This window comes from Heterodontus francisci, chromosome 13 (assembly GCF_036365525.1).
Source record: "Heterodontus francisci isolate sHetFra1 chromosome 13, sHetFra1.hap1, whole genome shotgun sequence".
NCBI lineage: Eukaryota > Metazoa > Chordata > Chondrichthyes > Heterodontiformes > Heterodontidae > Heterodontus > Heterodontus francisci.
Genome location: NC_090383.1, coordinates 58694708 through 58711927, shown reverse-complemented (window position 1 = coordinate 58711927; position 17220 = coordinate 58694708). Strand labels below are relative to the sequence as shown.

The 17220-nt window shown below is 44.4% G+C and overlaps 1 protein-coding gene across 2 annotated transcripts in view; it reads right to left on the bottom strand.

Annotated features, from left to right (window-relative positions):
• bcl11aa (BCL11 transcription factor A a) overlaps window positions 1-17220 on the bottom strand; it is a 237959-nt gene that overhangs the window by 38554 nt on the left and 182185 nt on the right. The window contains exon 4 of one of the 2 annotated variants that reach the window (XM_068044878.1): window positions 11161-11498. The exons of the other annotated variant lie outside the window; for it this stretch is intronic. Within the exon in view, the coding sequence (XP_067900979.1) occupies window positions 11451-11498 (48 nt within the window). The 3' untranslated portion in view covers window positions 11161-11450. Of the gene's footprint in view, window positions 1-11160; window positions 11499-17220 lie in introns of those variants that run through there. 2 annotated transcript variants of the gene reach the window in all.

Here is a 17220-nt window from a genome sequence, read left to right as displayed (position 1 = left end):
TGAATCAAGTTGACCACAAGCCACAGCTCATCTTAGGGTCAAATAGGACACCAAGGTTGCACTGATTCAACCTCAGACAGCTGCCAGGGAGAGACAGTTGAGAAGAGGTTTTGGGGAGGGGCCTGGGTTATTAAATATTGGGACTGGAAGGCAACAGTGATGCTTGGGTGTTGAGGGATCATTTTGAGTTATACACAGATATACACATTTTAAGTACAACCTTTTCTAACTTTGCCTTATTTTGTGCCAGCAGGGTAATTCGATAATGATGATGCATTTGAAATTTAAAATCCGAAGCACGTATAAAGTAACAGTAACAAAACCTGAATATCCCAGAAGGAAAAAGGATCAGCAAGCATTTGGCACGTGATTGCATTTGTCAGCCAATCTTGGGAATTCAATCAAAATTGCCTGCACATACTTTTGCAATTATAAAAAATACCGTAAATAATTCAGGCTCACATTATTCTTTCAGTATTTTCTATATCAGTGCCATAAACTCCTGGAGACTGTTTGCCCAGAGAAACACTGGATGCAAGAGACAAGAGTATGTTTCAGACTATCTGACAGGAGTAGCACCTTCCCAGCCTCTCTACCTAATCCTGAATGACATGTGCTGTAGTGTCTTACCTCCCACGATCAATCCCTGGCAAACAACCTTGGACTTAATTTTCATTTTTTTCACTGCTTACAGAAAGAATAAAACACATATGAAAGTTGGTCAGGATGCTGGCTGAGCTAAAGGATACAGAAGAGTATTATAGATAGGTGACATGCAATATTATTTTATACAGATAAGATATTCAACAACATAGATTACGTTTCATCTTGATGGTCAACTTGATTCAACTTGACTCAGATCCAGTTGCTCTCTTATATCTCCCTTTCTCCACTGCCTCTCTGCAAATGCCATTTTGAAAAGACAAACTTCTTTTCACATTCCCCATTATACGGATCATACATTTACACTAAGCCCCTTGAAAACGATAGACTGCAGCGGTTCACGAAGGGAGCTCACCACCACCTTCTCAAGGGAATTAGGGATGGGCAATAAATTGCTGGCCTTGCCAGAGATAACCACATCCCTTGAAACAATTTTTTTTTTTTAAAGTCCTGTGCTATAATTAATTGATAGGCATGAGCTTTTGGATACTCTAGTTTATATTATTGAAGCTTCTAAAGCACTGAACATTTGTTTGAGTTTCTGCAACCTCCACTAAAGGCAAAGTCCAAAAGTGATCCCAAGACAGGATTTTAAAGATTCAACTTTACTGGACCACTAACTAATACCATTAAGTTTTCACCTAATTTGCAGGGCTATGGGGAAACAGCAGGAAATAGGACTAATTGAAGAGCTGTTTAAAAAGAGCTGGCACAGGCATAAAGGTCTCCTGTGTGGTCTGTAATCAACATAGACTATCGGGAACGGTAGCATAGTAGTGATGTTACTGGACTAGTAATCCAGAGGCCCAGACTAATGCTTTGGAGACATGAGTTCAAATCCCACCACAGTAGTTGGTGGAATCTGAATTCAATTAATTGATAAATCTGGTTCACTGGGAAGGAAATCTGCCGTCCTTAACAGGTCTGGCCTACATATGACTCCAGGACCACAGAAATGTGGTTGACTCTTAACTGTCCTTTGAAATGATCTAGCAACCCACTGAAATGAGAACAGAAAGTGTCAGAAATGCTCAGCAAGTCTGGTAGCATCTGTGTAGAGAGAAACAGAGTTAACATTTCAGGTCTGTAACCCTTCATCAGAACAACCACTAGCAACCCACTGAGTTGTATCAAACTGCTACTGAAAAGTCAAAGAAGAATAAAACCACCCAGCATTGACCTTGGCACTGGAAACGACAAATGCACACCCTGCCCAGTCCTCCTTGCTAACATCTGGGGACTTGTAGCAAAATTGGGAGAGCTGTCCCACAGACTAATCAAGCAACAGATTCTGTAGTCATACTCACCAAATCATACCCCCTCCATCACCATCGGTGATCCACCAGAGTTTGTGGCACAGTGGTATACTGTCGGCAGGGAGTGGCCCTGGAAGTCCTCAACATTGGCTCCAGACTCCATGAAGTCTCATGGCATCAGGTCATGGAAAACATGAGCATGGAAACCTCCTGCTGATTACCACTTACCAGCTTCCCTCAGCTGCTGAATCAGTACTCTTCCATGTTGAACACCACTTGGAAGAAGTACTGAAGATGGCAAGAGCACCAAATGGGTGAGGGACTTCAATGTCCATCAAGAGTAGCTTGGTAGCACCACTACTCACCAGGCTTGCCAAGTCCTGAAGAACATATCCGTCACACTGGGCCAGCGGCAGGTAGTGAGAGAGCCTATAAGAAGGAAAAATCTGCTTGAACTTGCCCTCACCAATGTTGCAGATGCATCTGTCCATGACAGTATTGGTAGGAGTGACCTTGTGGAGACAAAGTCCCATCTTCACATTGAGGATATCCTCCATCGTGTTGTGTGGCACTACTACTGTACTAAATGGGGTAGATTCAGAACAGATCTAGCAGCTAAAACTGGGTATCCATGAGGCGTTATGGGCCATCAGCAGCAGTAGAATTGTATTCAACCACAATCTATTACATTATGAGCCGGCACATCTCTCACTGTACCATAACCATCAAGACAGAGGGTCATTCCTCGTTCAATGAGGAGTGTAGGAGAGCATGCCAGGAGCAGCAACAGACGTACCTAAAAACGAGATGCCAACCTAGTGAAGCTACAACACAGGACTACATGCATGCTAATCAGCAGAAACAGCATGTGATAGACAGAGCAGAGTGATCCTACAACTAATGGATCAGATCAAAGCTCTGCAGTCCTGCCACATCTAGTCGTGAATGGTGGTGGGCAATTAAACAGCTAACTGGAGGAGGAGGCTCCAGAAATATCCCCATCCTCAATGATGGGGAGCCCAGCCCATCAGTGCAAAGGATAAGGCTGAAGCATTTGCAACAGTCTTCAGCCAGAAGTGCCGAGTTGATGATCCATCTCAGCCTCCTCCTGAGGTCCCCAGCATCACAGCTGCCAGTCTTCAGCCAATTTAATTCACTCCAGTGATACCAAGAAATGGCTGGAGGCACTGGACACAGCAAAAGAATTGGCTGTAGTACTGAAAACTTGTTCTCCAGTCCTAGCTAGGCTCCTAGCCAAGCTATTCCAGTACAATGGCATCTACCCAACAACATGGAAAAGTGCCCAGGTATGTCCTTTCCACAAAAAAAAAAGCAGGACAAATCGAATCCAGCAAATTACCACCCCATCAGCCTACTCTCAATCATGAGCAAAGTGATGGAAGGAGTCATTGACAGTGCCATCAAGAAGCACTTACACAGTAACAACCTGCTCACCGATGCTCAGTTTGGGTTCCGCCAGAGCCACTTGGCTCCAGACCTCATTGCAGCCTTGGTCCAAACATGGACAAAAGAGCTGAATTCCCGAGGTGAAGTGAGAGTGACTGCCCTTGACATCAAGGCAACATTTGACCGAGTGTGGCATCAAGAAGCCCTAGCCATTGGGAATCAGGGGAAACCGCTCCACTAGGTGGAGTCATACCCAGCACAAAGGGAGATAGTTATGGTTTTTGGAGTCCAGTCATCTCAAACCCAGGACATCGCTGCAGGAGTTCATTAGGGTAGTGACCTAGACCCAACTATCTTCAACTACTATATCAATAGCCTTCTTTCCATCATAAGGTCAGAAGTGGGGATCCTCGATGATGATTGCAGCGTTCAGTACCATTCGCAACTCTTCTAAAGCAGTCCACACCCGTGTACAGCAAGACCTAAACAACCAGGCTTGGGTTGATAAGTGGCAACTAACATTTGTGCCACACAAGCATCGACCATCTCCCCTTGATGTTCAACGGCATTACCATCGTTGCATCTTCCACCATCAACACCACCAACACATTGACCTGAAACTTAACTGGACCTGCCATATAAATATGGTGGTTACAACAGGTCAGAAGCTGGAAATTCTGTAGTGGGTAACTCACCTCCTGACTCTGCAAAGCCTGTCCAGATCTGCAAGGCACAAGTCAGGAGTGTGATGGAATACTACTTGCCTGGATGGGTGCAGCTCGAACAACACTCAAGAGGCTCAGCACCATCCAGGACAAAGCAATCTGCTTGATCAGCACCCCATCCCCCACCTTAAACATTCACTTCCTCCACCATTGGACCTGCAATGTGTAACATCTACAAGATGCACTGCAGAAAAACGGCAAGCATCCATCGTCAGCACCTTCAAAATCCTTGACCTCTACCACCTAGAAGGGCAAGGATTAGAAAACAGATGGGAACACCAGCACCTGCAGGTTCCCATCGCAGCCACACACTATTTTGACTTGGAACTACATTGGTGTTCCTTCACTGTCACTGGGTCAAAAAGCTGGAACTCCCTCCCTAATGCCACTGCGAGTCCACCTATACCACATGGACTGCAGCAATTCAAGAAGGCAGCTCACCACCTTCTCAAGGGCAATTAGAGATGGACAACAAATGCTGGCCTTGTTAGCGATGCTCACATCTCATTAATGAATTAGAAAAGGGAATTCCTATACAACATTTTAGTATAAAGAATTAATTCTAATATCAAATCAAACTTACAAAATGAACTGCAACTAATCCAGCTGAATAAAATTTGCAAATAAGAAAAATGAAACTACATCTGTCTAATCTGTGCCTAAATTTCATAGACCTGTAAAAGGTCTGCAAGCACAGGGGTGATGGGTGAGCAGGACTATGTGCAGGATAGGATAATGAGTAGCAAAATTTTGAATGAGCTCAAGTTTATGGAGGGTGAAGGATGGGAGGCTGGCCAGGAAAGTCTAGATAAGACAAATGCATGGATAAGGGAGGCAGGTTTGATATTAGGGAAGTGGAAGTAGGCAGTCTTTGTACTAGAGAGGATGAGGGGTTGAAAACCCAGCTTAAGGTCAAAGAGGATGCTGAAGTTGTGAACAGTCTGGTTCAGCCTGAGACAGCTCACCAGGGAGGGGAATAGGATCAGTGCAAGGGTTGGTGTTTGGAATGGGGTCACTGCACAAGTCTGCAATCTAGGCATTAATGTATGTTTTGGTGATTTAATGTCAGTTTGCAAATTCTGGCATAGTTTTGAAATAGGAAAGCTATGATAGAGTAAAAACAGCAATTTGGCCAATTATTTGGGGTTGAAATTTATTTTGTTCTCTTCTCCTGTGAGTAGAGTTATCATGGGATACAGGGCCATGGGTACAAACTTTCAGTATCTCCCCTAACTTTAATATCATTCTAGAGAGTGAAGCTCCAAAAAGATCGAGATCACAACTCCATCAGTTATGTGGGATTGTGATCCCATTGGAATATGCAAGGTTAGGGGGAGGCTATCTAAATTGTTACGGAATTGCATTAAACTACCAACCTGCAGTAATTCTTCGGTAAGCCTAATAAGTTCCCTAGTTTGGATCCTCAGGGTTCAACATCTGCCAGGGTAACTGCTGCTTTGCCACTAAACAGCAGGCCTCTGACACAACACGGTCAAGGAAATTTCTGCGCTCCTCTGCCTCACCCTCTCTAATTTGAGGTTCTGTCCCACAGAGGTCTCCTGGAAATTGAGAGCAGAGGCTAGGACACAGTGCATCTGTGTCCCACCCAATTTCTTGGGCCTAACCAAAACACTCACACCAAACTTACTGGGTTGGATTTTATCTGGGGTGTTGGGGGACCTGACAACGGACGGAAGGTGGGAGACAACCCTGCCTCGGCCCTTTATCAGACCCCAGGCCAAATTCAAAACGGTGGGCAGGTAATTAACTGCCCGCCATCAGGAATGCCATCCCCTTTAAGGGACAAGATCCTGCCCACTGCAGCTGCAGGACATTCTGAAGGAGGAGGGTGAACAGTCAGTGGCCGTGGTTCACATTGGTACCAATGACATAGGTAGAAAGAGGGATAAGGTCCTGTAACAAGAATTTAGGGAGCTAGGTAGCAGATTAAAAAGCAGGACCTCAAAGGTTGTAATCTCTGGATTACTCCCGGTGCCATATGCTAGTGAGTATCGGAATAGGAGGATAGAGCAGATGAATACCTGGCTGAAGAGATGGTGCAGGAGGGGGGGGCTTTAGTTTCCTGGATCACTGGGTCTGTTTCTGGCAAAGATGGAACCTGTACAAGTCGGACGGGTTGCACCTGAACCGGAACGGGACCAACATCCTTGCAGGGAGGATTACGAGTGCTGTTGCAGGGGGTGGGGGGGGGGGGGGCGTTTAAACTAATTTGACAGGGGGATGGGATACAGAGTGGAGGTACAGTAGAGGGTGATGTATAATCAAATATAGAAGAGAAACTAAGTCAGTCTGGATGGCAGAGCAAATATAGACCTGTTAAAGCACAAGCAAATAATGCAAAGCTGGATTGTATCTATTTTAACGCAAGGAGTCTTACAAGTGAGGCAGATGAATTGAGGGCGTTGATTAACACATGGGAATATGATATTATGGCTATCACAGAGACATGGCTGAGGGAAGGGCAGGACTGGCAGCTCAATATCCCAGGGTACAGAATCTTCAGGTGTAACTGGGCGGGGGCGTTGGGGTGTAAAAGAGGAGGTGGCATTGCACTATTGATCAAGGTGTAAATTGCTGCAGTAAGGGGGGGATGATATCTTAGAAGGTTCCTCAAATGAGGTCATATGGGTAGAACTTAAAAACAAAAAGGGAGCAATCACTTGGCTGGGAGTGTACTACAGACCTCCAAATAGTCGGAGAGATAGAGGAGCAGATATGTAGGCAAATCTCAGAGAGGTGTAAAAATAATAGGGTCATAATAGTAGGGGATTTCAACTTCCCCAATATCAACTGGGATAGTCTTAGTGCAAAAGGCTTAAAGGGGGCGGAATTCTTAAAGTGCATCTAGGAGAGCTTTTTGAGCCAGCACGTAGAAAGTCCGACAAGCGAAGGGGTGGTACTGGACCTAATCTTAGGGAATGAAGCCGGACAAGTGGTAGAAGTGTCAATGGGGGAGCATTTCAGGGATAGTGACCATAACACTGTAAGATTTAAGGTAGTTATGGAAAAGGACAAAGATGGACTGTAAATAAAGATACTGAATTGGGGGAAGGCTGATTTCAATATGATAAAACAGGATCTGGCCAAAGTAAGACTGGGAGCAGCTACTTGTAGGAAAGTCTACATTAGACCAGTGGGAGTCATTCAAAAAGGAAATAGTGAAAGCTCAGGGCCAACATGTACCCGTAAAGGTGAAGGGTAGGACCAATAAGTCCAGGGAACCCTGGATGTCAAGGGATATAGAGGATTGGATCAGGGGAAAAAAGGAGGCTTATGGCAGATTCTGAGGGCTGAAAACAGCGGAGGCCCTAAATGAGTACAGAAAGTGTAGGTGGAGTACTTTAAAAATTAGGAGAACAAAGAGGGGGCATGAAAACACACTGGCGGGCAAGATAAAGGAAAATCCCAAGGCGTTTTATAAGTATATTCAGGGCAAGAGGATAACCAGGGAAAGAGTAGGGCCCATTAAGGACCAAAGTGGCAATGTGTGTGTGTGGAGCCGGAGGACATAAGTGAGGTTTTAAATGATTATTTTTCATTTGTGTTCACTATGGAGAAGGATGATGTTGGTGTAGAGATCAGGGAGGGGGATTGTGATATACCTGAACAAATTTGCATTGAAAGGGAGGAGGTATTAGTGGTTTTAGTGGGCTTAAAAGTGGATAAATCCTCAGGCTCAGATGAGATGTATCCCAGGCTGCTATGTGAGGCAAGGGAGGAGATTACAGGGACTCTGACACAAATTTTCAAATCCTCTCTGGCCACAGGAGAAGTACCAGAGGATTGGAAGACAGCGAATGTGGTACCATTATTCAACAAGGGTAGTAGGGATAAACCAGGTAATTACAGGCCAGTAAGTCTAACATCAGTGTTTGGGAAACTATTGGAAAAAATTCTGAGGGACAGGATTAATCTCCACTTGGAGAGGCTGGGATTAATGAAGGATAGTCAGCATGGCTTTGTTAGGGGGAGATCATGTCTAACTAAGTTGATTGAATTTTTCAAGGAGGTGACTAGGTGTGTAGATGAGGGGAAAACAGTTAATGTAGTCTACATGGACTTCAGTAAAGCTTTTGATAAGGTCCTGCATGGGAGATTGGTCAAGAAGGTAAGAGCCCATGGGATCCAGGGCAATTTGGCAAATTGGACCCAAAATTGGCTTAATGGCAGGAGGTAGAGGGTGATGGTTGAGGGTTGATTTTGCGATTGGAAGCCTGTGACCAGTGGTGTACCACAGGGATTGGTGCTGGGACCCTTACTGTTTGTAGTGTACATTAATGATTTAGACGTGAATATAGGAGGTATGATCAGTAAGTTCACAGATGTCATGAAAATTGGTGGTGTCGTAAATAGTGAGGAGGAAAGCCTTAGATTACAGGACAATATAGATGGACTGGTAAGATGGGCAGAGCAGTGGCAATTGGAATTTAATCCTGAGAAGTGTGAGGTGATGCATTTTGGGAGGGCTAACAAGTCAAGGGAATATACAATGGATGGTAGGACCGTAGGACGTACAGAGGGTCAGAGGGACCTTGGTGTACTTGTCCATAGATCACTGAAGGCAGCAGCACAGGTAGATAAAGTGGTTAGGAAGGCATATGGGATACTTGCCTTTATTAGCCGAGGCATAGAATACAAGAGCAGGGAGGTTATGATGGAGCTGTATAAAACGCTAGTTAGGCCACAACTGGAGTACTGAGTACCGTTCTGGTCGCCACACTATAGGAAGGATGTGATTGCACTGGAGAGGGTGCAGAAGAGATTCACCAGGATGTTGCCTGGGCTGGAGCATTTCAGGTATGAAAAGAGACTGGATAGGCTAAGATTATTTTCCTTAGAGCAGAAAGGAAACCTGATTGAGGTGTACAAAATTATGAGGGGCATTGATAGGAAGAAACTTTTTCCCTTAGCGGAGGTGTCAATAATCAGGGGGCATAGATTTAAGGTAAGGGGCAGGAGGTTTAGAGGGGATTTGAGGAAACATTTTTTCACCCAGAGGGTAGTTGGAATCTGGAACGCACTGCCTGAAGAGGTGGTAGAGCCAGGAACCCTCGCAACATTTAAGAAGTATTTAGATGAGCACTTGAAATGCCATAGCATACAAGGCTATGGGCCAAGTGCTGGAAAATGGGATTAGCATAGATAGGTGCTTGATGACGGGCGTGGACATGATGGGCCGAAGGGCCTGTTTTTATGCTGTATAACTCTATGACACTGCTGCTACTGCAGAACACCCTGGACCAGGAGCAGCAATGGAGCCTCAGACTGCAGGTAAGTGGGGTAGACTTGCCGGGGCCAATCAGGCAGGTCCTGGCAAGGGCGGGCTGGTGGATGTTGAGGGCAGTGGGGTGGTTGTTAGCGCAGGGGTGGCCTTTGCCGCCGAGCACTCTCTGTGGCCCACAGATTACCCAAGTAGGAGGGCTCCCCCCACTCCAGCCCAGAGGCAGGCCGCCTGGTTTTACTGGGCAGCCTCCACAAGCGGCGGATGACCACCCCCCTCCCCCCTCCACCACTACTGCTGGTTAGATGCCAGTGGCGGCAGGAAGAGGCCCTTAAGTAGCCATTAATTGACTCTTGACAAAATTGAATGGCATTGGGAAGGTGACAGGAACTTCACCCCCTGCCCTCCCTCATTATTTTGTGGGCACCCCCCCACCACCACGCCCATCCCCAACGGGCCGATCAAATTCAGCCCACTATTTCTATTTGATTATAAAAGAGTATCACAGCCAAGACTGATTCTGTCCTTCACAAATCATCCATACACATACACTTTCCAGCAAAAGTCACTGAATAGAGATCAGGAGTAGGAACCTTGCTTGAATTTTTTCCTTTTCTTGAGGCCATATGCATAAGCCCTACTCCTGCCTAGACGAGATCATCTAAATCAGTAATGATGAGATGCTCGAACTGGGACTTCCTGGTCTATATGTCACAGTACACTCTTGCTGCTCCATTTACTCACTAAGGCATTGGATAAGCTGGAGGGAGGAAGATGGTTTGGGTTCAGATACTTTTAGTCATGCTGCAAATTGCAAATGATTACATGAGGTGCTCTACTGGGATTCTCAGATCATCCCTTCTAGTTTAAAATCATTTCAGTGGAACTTGATCATATGTATCAAATTATGTCAGCTCAATTAGTAGGAATACCATACTTATATATGCGAAGAAATATAATACACTAAAACTGGTGAGTTTTCCTATGCTGGTGCACCCAGCAATGAACATGTACAATGAACCACCTTTATATTGCATCATATTTGTACATTATTCTGAATGCACATATCGTACATTGACGCTAGCACAACTTTTGCCACTGCAACTAAAGTAAGTCACGACATCATCAAGAGAGCCACAGAATTAAGGATGATTATGTGCGCATGACCATTCTAGAAACGATTGCAGTTACAGCCAGGAGGGATCACAGGTAACATGATGACTGCTACCATGTTGCACATGAAGTTGAATTAAAAAGTAGCAAGGACAGGGGAAACAACACTGGAATGAGAAATATAACATATTATACTTCAACACCCATAAAAATATTACAGGTTAAGTAAATATCCCCTTTCACTTTAATACTAATACAAACCTAAATACATACCAATGTAGCCACCTTCCCAATAGCCTGAGAGTCAATAACAATAAATAGAAAATACTGCGATAAAGCGCGAAAACGGTTTCAGTGCAATCTTTCTAGTCAGAATTATTCTGTGCAGCAGTAATTGGGTGACTGATGATGAGCATACTGCTTGATCACTATATGTCTTCATATGATCTCTTTCCACGGTTTTACAAAGTACTATATTGGTTGATAAGCTGTGAGAGGACCAAGCACTGGAAGGATTCTCCACAAGGTGGTTCTTTAATCAGGGGCTACCTTTGCCACACTGAAGTTAGATGATATCTCCAGAATCCCAACAGAAGGACCTTCAGAGGTCTTGAGAATAGCAATATCCACGGAGGAGGGTTGCTGATTATTGTGTGAGTGTGATAAGTAGAGTGGCTTTTCAGTCAATCTGCTCCAAACATTTTGCACAGCCTCGTTGCATACAATTAAGCAATATGCTCAGGTCAGTGTGCATCTGGGTTTTACCAGACACATAATAGTATGGAAAAGACTCTGGGATATAAGTGATTGTCTCAAAGGACCAGCGTCTGTTTTGTGTGATTGCTGTATCTCTATTCTGTTGTTGCAGATTCATTGGCTTGTACAATGTGCCCAGAAAAGTGCCTGTTGAGGATCTAGTGATAGGTGAAGAGTGATCTTGCAGCTTTGTTCCATGGTGACATTTCTTTGCTGGCTAATGTTAATGCCCCTTTGCCTCAGATTCTTGCATGTCTTGTATCTTTTTGGTGTCCTCACCAGAGATGGTTATAGCCTCAGTAATGGACGTAACAAATCAGGATGAAGACAACTCTTCTGCAAGTACATGAAGGGCATTACCGTTAATGACTTCAGTCTAAACGTCAACTGAAATTTCAGGAAGACTGTCATGAACATCAGAAAGGCAGAGAATATGTGCACAGGACTTCATTCAACTGATTTAATCTTTACAAGTTTATACTTCAGCGAGCTGAGTGGACAAGACGTGATGAAGAGTGATTTCAAAATACTTGCACTTTAGAGGCAGATTATTATTAAAGAATACATTATATCACACTTACCAGACTATTTAGACTCTAAAGATGCACTATCTCCCTCATGAAGCAGATGAGAATGTTTAGCGATCATATGCCAAGGCTGTTTTGGTTTGTTTTTGATAGTTTTTTTTAATATGGTATTCTGTTTTCTTCTTTGCCACATTTTCAGCAATCCTATGAACCATGCAGTTTTTCAATGTTTTACTAGCTTTATTAGAAATCATGGCCCAGGCCTGTCTTTGACCTTCTGTGACTGTTAATATTTATTTGTTTCTAAAGAAAACACCTTTGAATTTAATAAATTGCATTATAAAACAATACCATTCATCCCCTGTATAAAGTGATCCTTTTGAAGTTCAGAGTTGGTCTCCACTATGTGTCTTTCATCACCTTTTTTGTCAGCTCATTGTCCAATACTCATGGAAAAATCCTATCACTATGATTAAGTGTCTTCATAAGAATTAGGAGCAGGAGTAGGCCATTCAGCCCCTCAAACCTACCCCTCCATTCAATAAGATCATGGCTGATCTGCCCTAGACCTCAATTCCTCTTTCATGCCAGCTCCTCATAGCCCTCAACTCCCTGATATTTCAAAAATCTATCGACACCCTCTTTAAGTACTTTCAGTGATCTAGCCTCCACAACTCTCTGGGGTGGGGAGAATTCCAGACATTCACCAGCCGCTGAGAGAAGAAATTCCTTCGCATCTCAGTTTTAAATGAGTGTGCCCGTATTCTGTAACTACGTCCCCTAGTTCAAGATTCCCCCACTAGTTGAAACATCTTCTCAACATCTACCCTGTCAAGTCCCCTCAGAATCTTGTACATTTCAATAAGATCACCCCTCATTCTTCTAAACTCTAATGAATAAAGGCCTAACCCGTTTAGCTGTTCTTTATAAGTCAACCCTTTCATCCCAGGAATCAGCCTAGTGAATCTCTTTTGAACTGCCTCCAATGCCAGTATATCCTTTCTTAAATATGGGAGCCTAAACTGTACACAGTACTCCGGGTGCGGCCTCACCAACACCCTGTACAGTTGTAACAAGACTTCCCTATTTTTAAACTCCCACCTCCTTGCAATAAAGGCCAAAATTCTATTTGCCTTCTTAATTATTTGCTGTACCTGCATGCTAACTTTTTGTGTTTCATGCACAAGAACACCCAGATCCCTCTGTGCTGCACTTTTTTGGAGTCTCTCTCTATTTAAATAATAGTCTGCCTTTTGATTCTTCCTACCAAAGTGCATGACCTCACACTTTCCTACATTAAACTCCATCTGCCAAGTTTTTGCCCACTCACTCAACCTATCGATATCCCCTTGCAGGTTACTTATGTCCCCATCACAACATGCCCTCCCACCTATTTTTGTATGGTCAGCAAATTTGGATATATTACACTCTACCCCTTCCTCCAAGTCATTAATATAGATAGTAAATAATTGAGGCCCTAAGACTGATCCTTGTGGCACTCCACTAGTTATGTCTTTCCAACCTGAAAAAGACCCATTAATCCTGACTCTCTGTCTTCTGTGAGTTAACCAATCCTCAATCCACGCTAATACACTACCCCCAATGCCATGAGCTCCTATCTTGTGCAATAATCTTTAATGTGGCACCTTATCGAATGCCTTCTGGAAATCCAAATACATTACATCTACCAGTTCCCCTTTATCAACTCTGCTTGTTATATCCTCAAAGAACTCAAGCAAATTTGTCAAACATGATTTCCCTTTCACAAAACCATGTTCACTCTGTTTGATTGCATAAGCTTTTCTAAATGTCCTGCTATTTCTTCCTTAATTGGACTCTAGCATTTTCCCAACGACCCATGTTAGGCTGACTGGCCTATAGTTTCCTCCTTTTTGTCTCCCTCCCTTCTTGAACAGGGCGTCACATTAGTGGTTTTCCAAACTGTTGGGACCCTCCCGGAATCCAGTGAGTTCTGGAATATTTCAACCAATGCATCCAGTATCTCTACAGCCATTTCCTTTAAAACCCTTGGATGCAGGCCATCAGGTCCTGGCGACTTGTCTGCCTTTAATTCCATTAGTTTGTCAAATACTTTGTCCCTCGTGATAGAGACTGTTACAAGTCTGATAAAATAAAACTACTGAGAAATTCACAGAACTAGACTTTCTGCTTGCCCAGCATGGAATGTACATACATATTTCCCCTTTATGACACATAAGAACATATTCCATAGACCCAAGTCCAGTTGACAGTTGAGCTTTCCGCTGTTTAGGCCCTAAGTTCTGGAATTCCACCCCACAAACATCTCCAACTCTCTATCTCTCTCTCCTGCTTTAGGACACTCCCTAAAACCTGTAAGATGTGGCTCAGTGTCAAATTTTGTTTGATAGCCCTCCTGTGAAGTTCTTGGGATGTTTTACTATGTTAAAAGTGATCTATAAATACAAGTTGTTATTGTTCTTGTTGATAGTTCACAACAGTCAAGGCTTAGGACCTCCTAAATATGTGCAGGGGATTGCTACTCGAGTTTAACCAGCGAGACCCACCCTACCCACTGACTTACAGAGCTGGCTGGAGCTCAGTGGGAAGAACCCAGGCCCCAGTGACCGATCTACAATTTCAGGTTCCATCAATGAGCCAAGCTGTCAGATCAACTATCAGTGGGGTACTACTGACCTACATGGTTCAGGAATCAAATTAGTAAATCTGACACAAAGGGTTGGCTCAATTCTAATTCTCCATCATTTTGCAGCCATCCAGACCACAAAAGAAACCCATTTGCCTCGCGTGTCATTCGCAAACTGACAGAAATTGTTTTGAGCCCTCACTAAGGAGGCTATCAAGAATTCCTAATGACTGGTATGGTAAACAATTCACACATTGGGCTGAAATTTCCTGGCACCAGGCTAGTGGGATAGGAGGGGGGGCTGGGAAAATAGTGGGGGGCTGCACTGGGATGGCTCCCTGATGCATTCCTGCCAGCACGGAAGTTTCCCAAGGGCGGGCCAGCATGCAGATCGGCAGCCTGCTCAGTGGGGGTGGCCAACCAATCTGCATACTTAAAAGTCCCAATTAGGGGCCATTTAGAGCACCCACTGGCATTTTGCCAGTGGCAAGTGGCTCCCCCTTGCCATATGCAGAGGCCGTCAGATTAATGGAGGTGGCCTCCCTGTGGCAGTCCAGGGGGGCCATCAGAGCCAAAGGCTCCATTTGCCTTTGGAAATGGCTGTAAAGGCCACCCCCCTGTCCCCAAGAAGCAATGTGGAGAGGTTTCCCCTCCGATTCAAGGGGCCTGCCTGCTTAGCTCCTATAAAATTTAGTTCAAATTTACCCTCTCAAATTTCCTATCTGCCTCAGCAGCACCCACTTCTCCAAGTGGGGCTACCGAGGCTTCAGAGCTGCTGGTCCTCTGATAGGGCCGGCAGCATCTGGGGCCCACTAGCTGTCCTTAATTGGATGACGAGCTCAGAGGCGGCCAATGAGGAGGCCACCTTCAGGAATATCGCTGTGCCGGCCTTGCTGCCTGCAAGCGTGGGCTCAGGATCCCCATTTGGTTCCGATGTCGTGGTCCCGAAGCCTGCAGGTAAATCCTGCCACCATTAGTTTTTCACCCTGTCCTGTCCCACCGGTTGAAATTAATACCCCTTCTCCCCCAACAAAAAAAACAAAGAAAATCCATATTGCATTTTCCCTCATAAGTTGCCTTACACGTCCAGAGATGACGCAGGAGACCCAAAATCAGAAATATCTAGGGACTACAAGTTTGAGACTAAATTAGTTTAAATTGATTGAATTCCATCAAAATGTTATGAGAACATATAGTGAAATGTTTTCCTTTTGCTGCACAACAGAAATAAAATGACCTCTATAGTGCAATCAGTGCAGTCTCCACACATAATGCAAACTGAGTGGCTGTGGGCTTTTCGACCATTGGAGCCACTCAGATGCATCATAGCAACCAGTGTATTGTATTTAAAAGATGCAGCCTGTGCTGCTAACAGTGGTAACAGGTGGCTAGCCACTCTCCTCACCCAACCCCACCCCCCAAAAATTCTTTGGCTGTTGAATGTGTATTAAGAACAAATTTTACTAAATTCCCAACAGTGCAAAGATCACACAACAATCCAGGTTTTCAGCGGTATTTCAAAACACCCACAGGAAATTTAAAAGTAAAACCTCCAGGTCTGCATTTTGCAGACATCTGTCCCATGGCATGAATACATGATTTTTGAGAATTACTAATCTATAGCTAAAGCTACCAGGCCATTTACTTAACAAAAGTAAGTCAGAGAGCATTTAAATTCAATATATTAGAAAAATGGGACAGCTGTGGAAAATCACCAATAAAAGATCTTTCCATAAACTAGCATTAACAGTATTTTACACATTTTACCAGATGAAAAAGAGTGAACAGCTAGCACCTGATTTTGCTTTGCCCAGCCAAATTCTTATGCCCCAGCAATGAAAAGAAAAATATACTCCTGGGGGTTCACAAACGTATAAATTAATGGTAAGGTTCAACTGGGTTGATTTTAACTACCACCTGGCTTCTGGTAGGAAACCACAGGAGTCAGTTAGTTTCTCACCTGCCTCTGGCAGCGTGAGGCCGCATCGGTTTTAACTGCCAAGCCCGCTGCCACGTCGTCTGTCCACTTCTGCCCGTAAAGGGTGAAAATAGAGCGCACAGCAATTAGTTAGGTGTGGGGAAGCAGGTTCCCAGAGGATCTGGCAGCAGGGAATGGAGGGGGAATGTTCCAGGGCAGGGGAGGCCTAAACTTCCCTTGTGGGGCATGGAGAAGCAATCTTGCTTATGTCATGCAGGCCCCCACCTGCCAAGAATGAGGCATATTAATTTTGTCATATGACCATTGATTTTAAACTGTTGCTGGGGAAGAGAGAAGGCCTGTTACAAGGGCTGCCAGACACTTAGCTGAAAAATATTTGCATACTAACAGACCATGCTTGTGGAGACAAAAGACCATTCCCTGACACATACAACCCACAATGGATTTTGATCACCAGACATTGAAGGTGTAAGGAAGAGCATTCCAGAGACTGCTAAGGTGATGCAACCCACAACAGCCAGGACTGGTTTTTTTTTTTATAGAGCATTACAGCGCAGTACAGGCCCTTCGGCCCTCGATGTTGCGCTGACCTGTGAAACCACCTGACCTACACTATTCCATTTTCATCCATATGTCTATCCAATGACCACTTAAATGCCCTTAAAGTTGGCGAGTCTACTACTGTTGCAGGCAGGTCGTTCCACGCCCCTACTACTCTCTGAGTAAAGAAACTACCTCTGACATCTGTCCTATATCTATCACCCCTCAACTTAAAGCTATGTCCCCTCGTGTTTGCCATCACCATCCGAGGAAAAAGACTCTCACTATCCACCCTATCTAACCCTCTGATTATCTTATATGTCTCTATTAAGTCACCTCTTCTCCTCCTTCTCTCCAACGAAAACAACCTTAAGTCCCGCAGCCTTTCCTCGTAAGACCTTCCCTCCATACCAGGCAACATCCTAG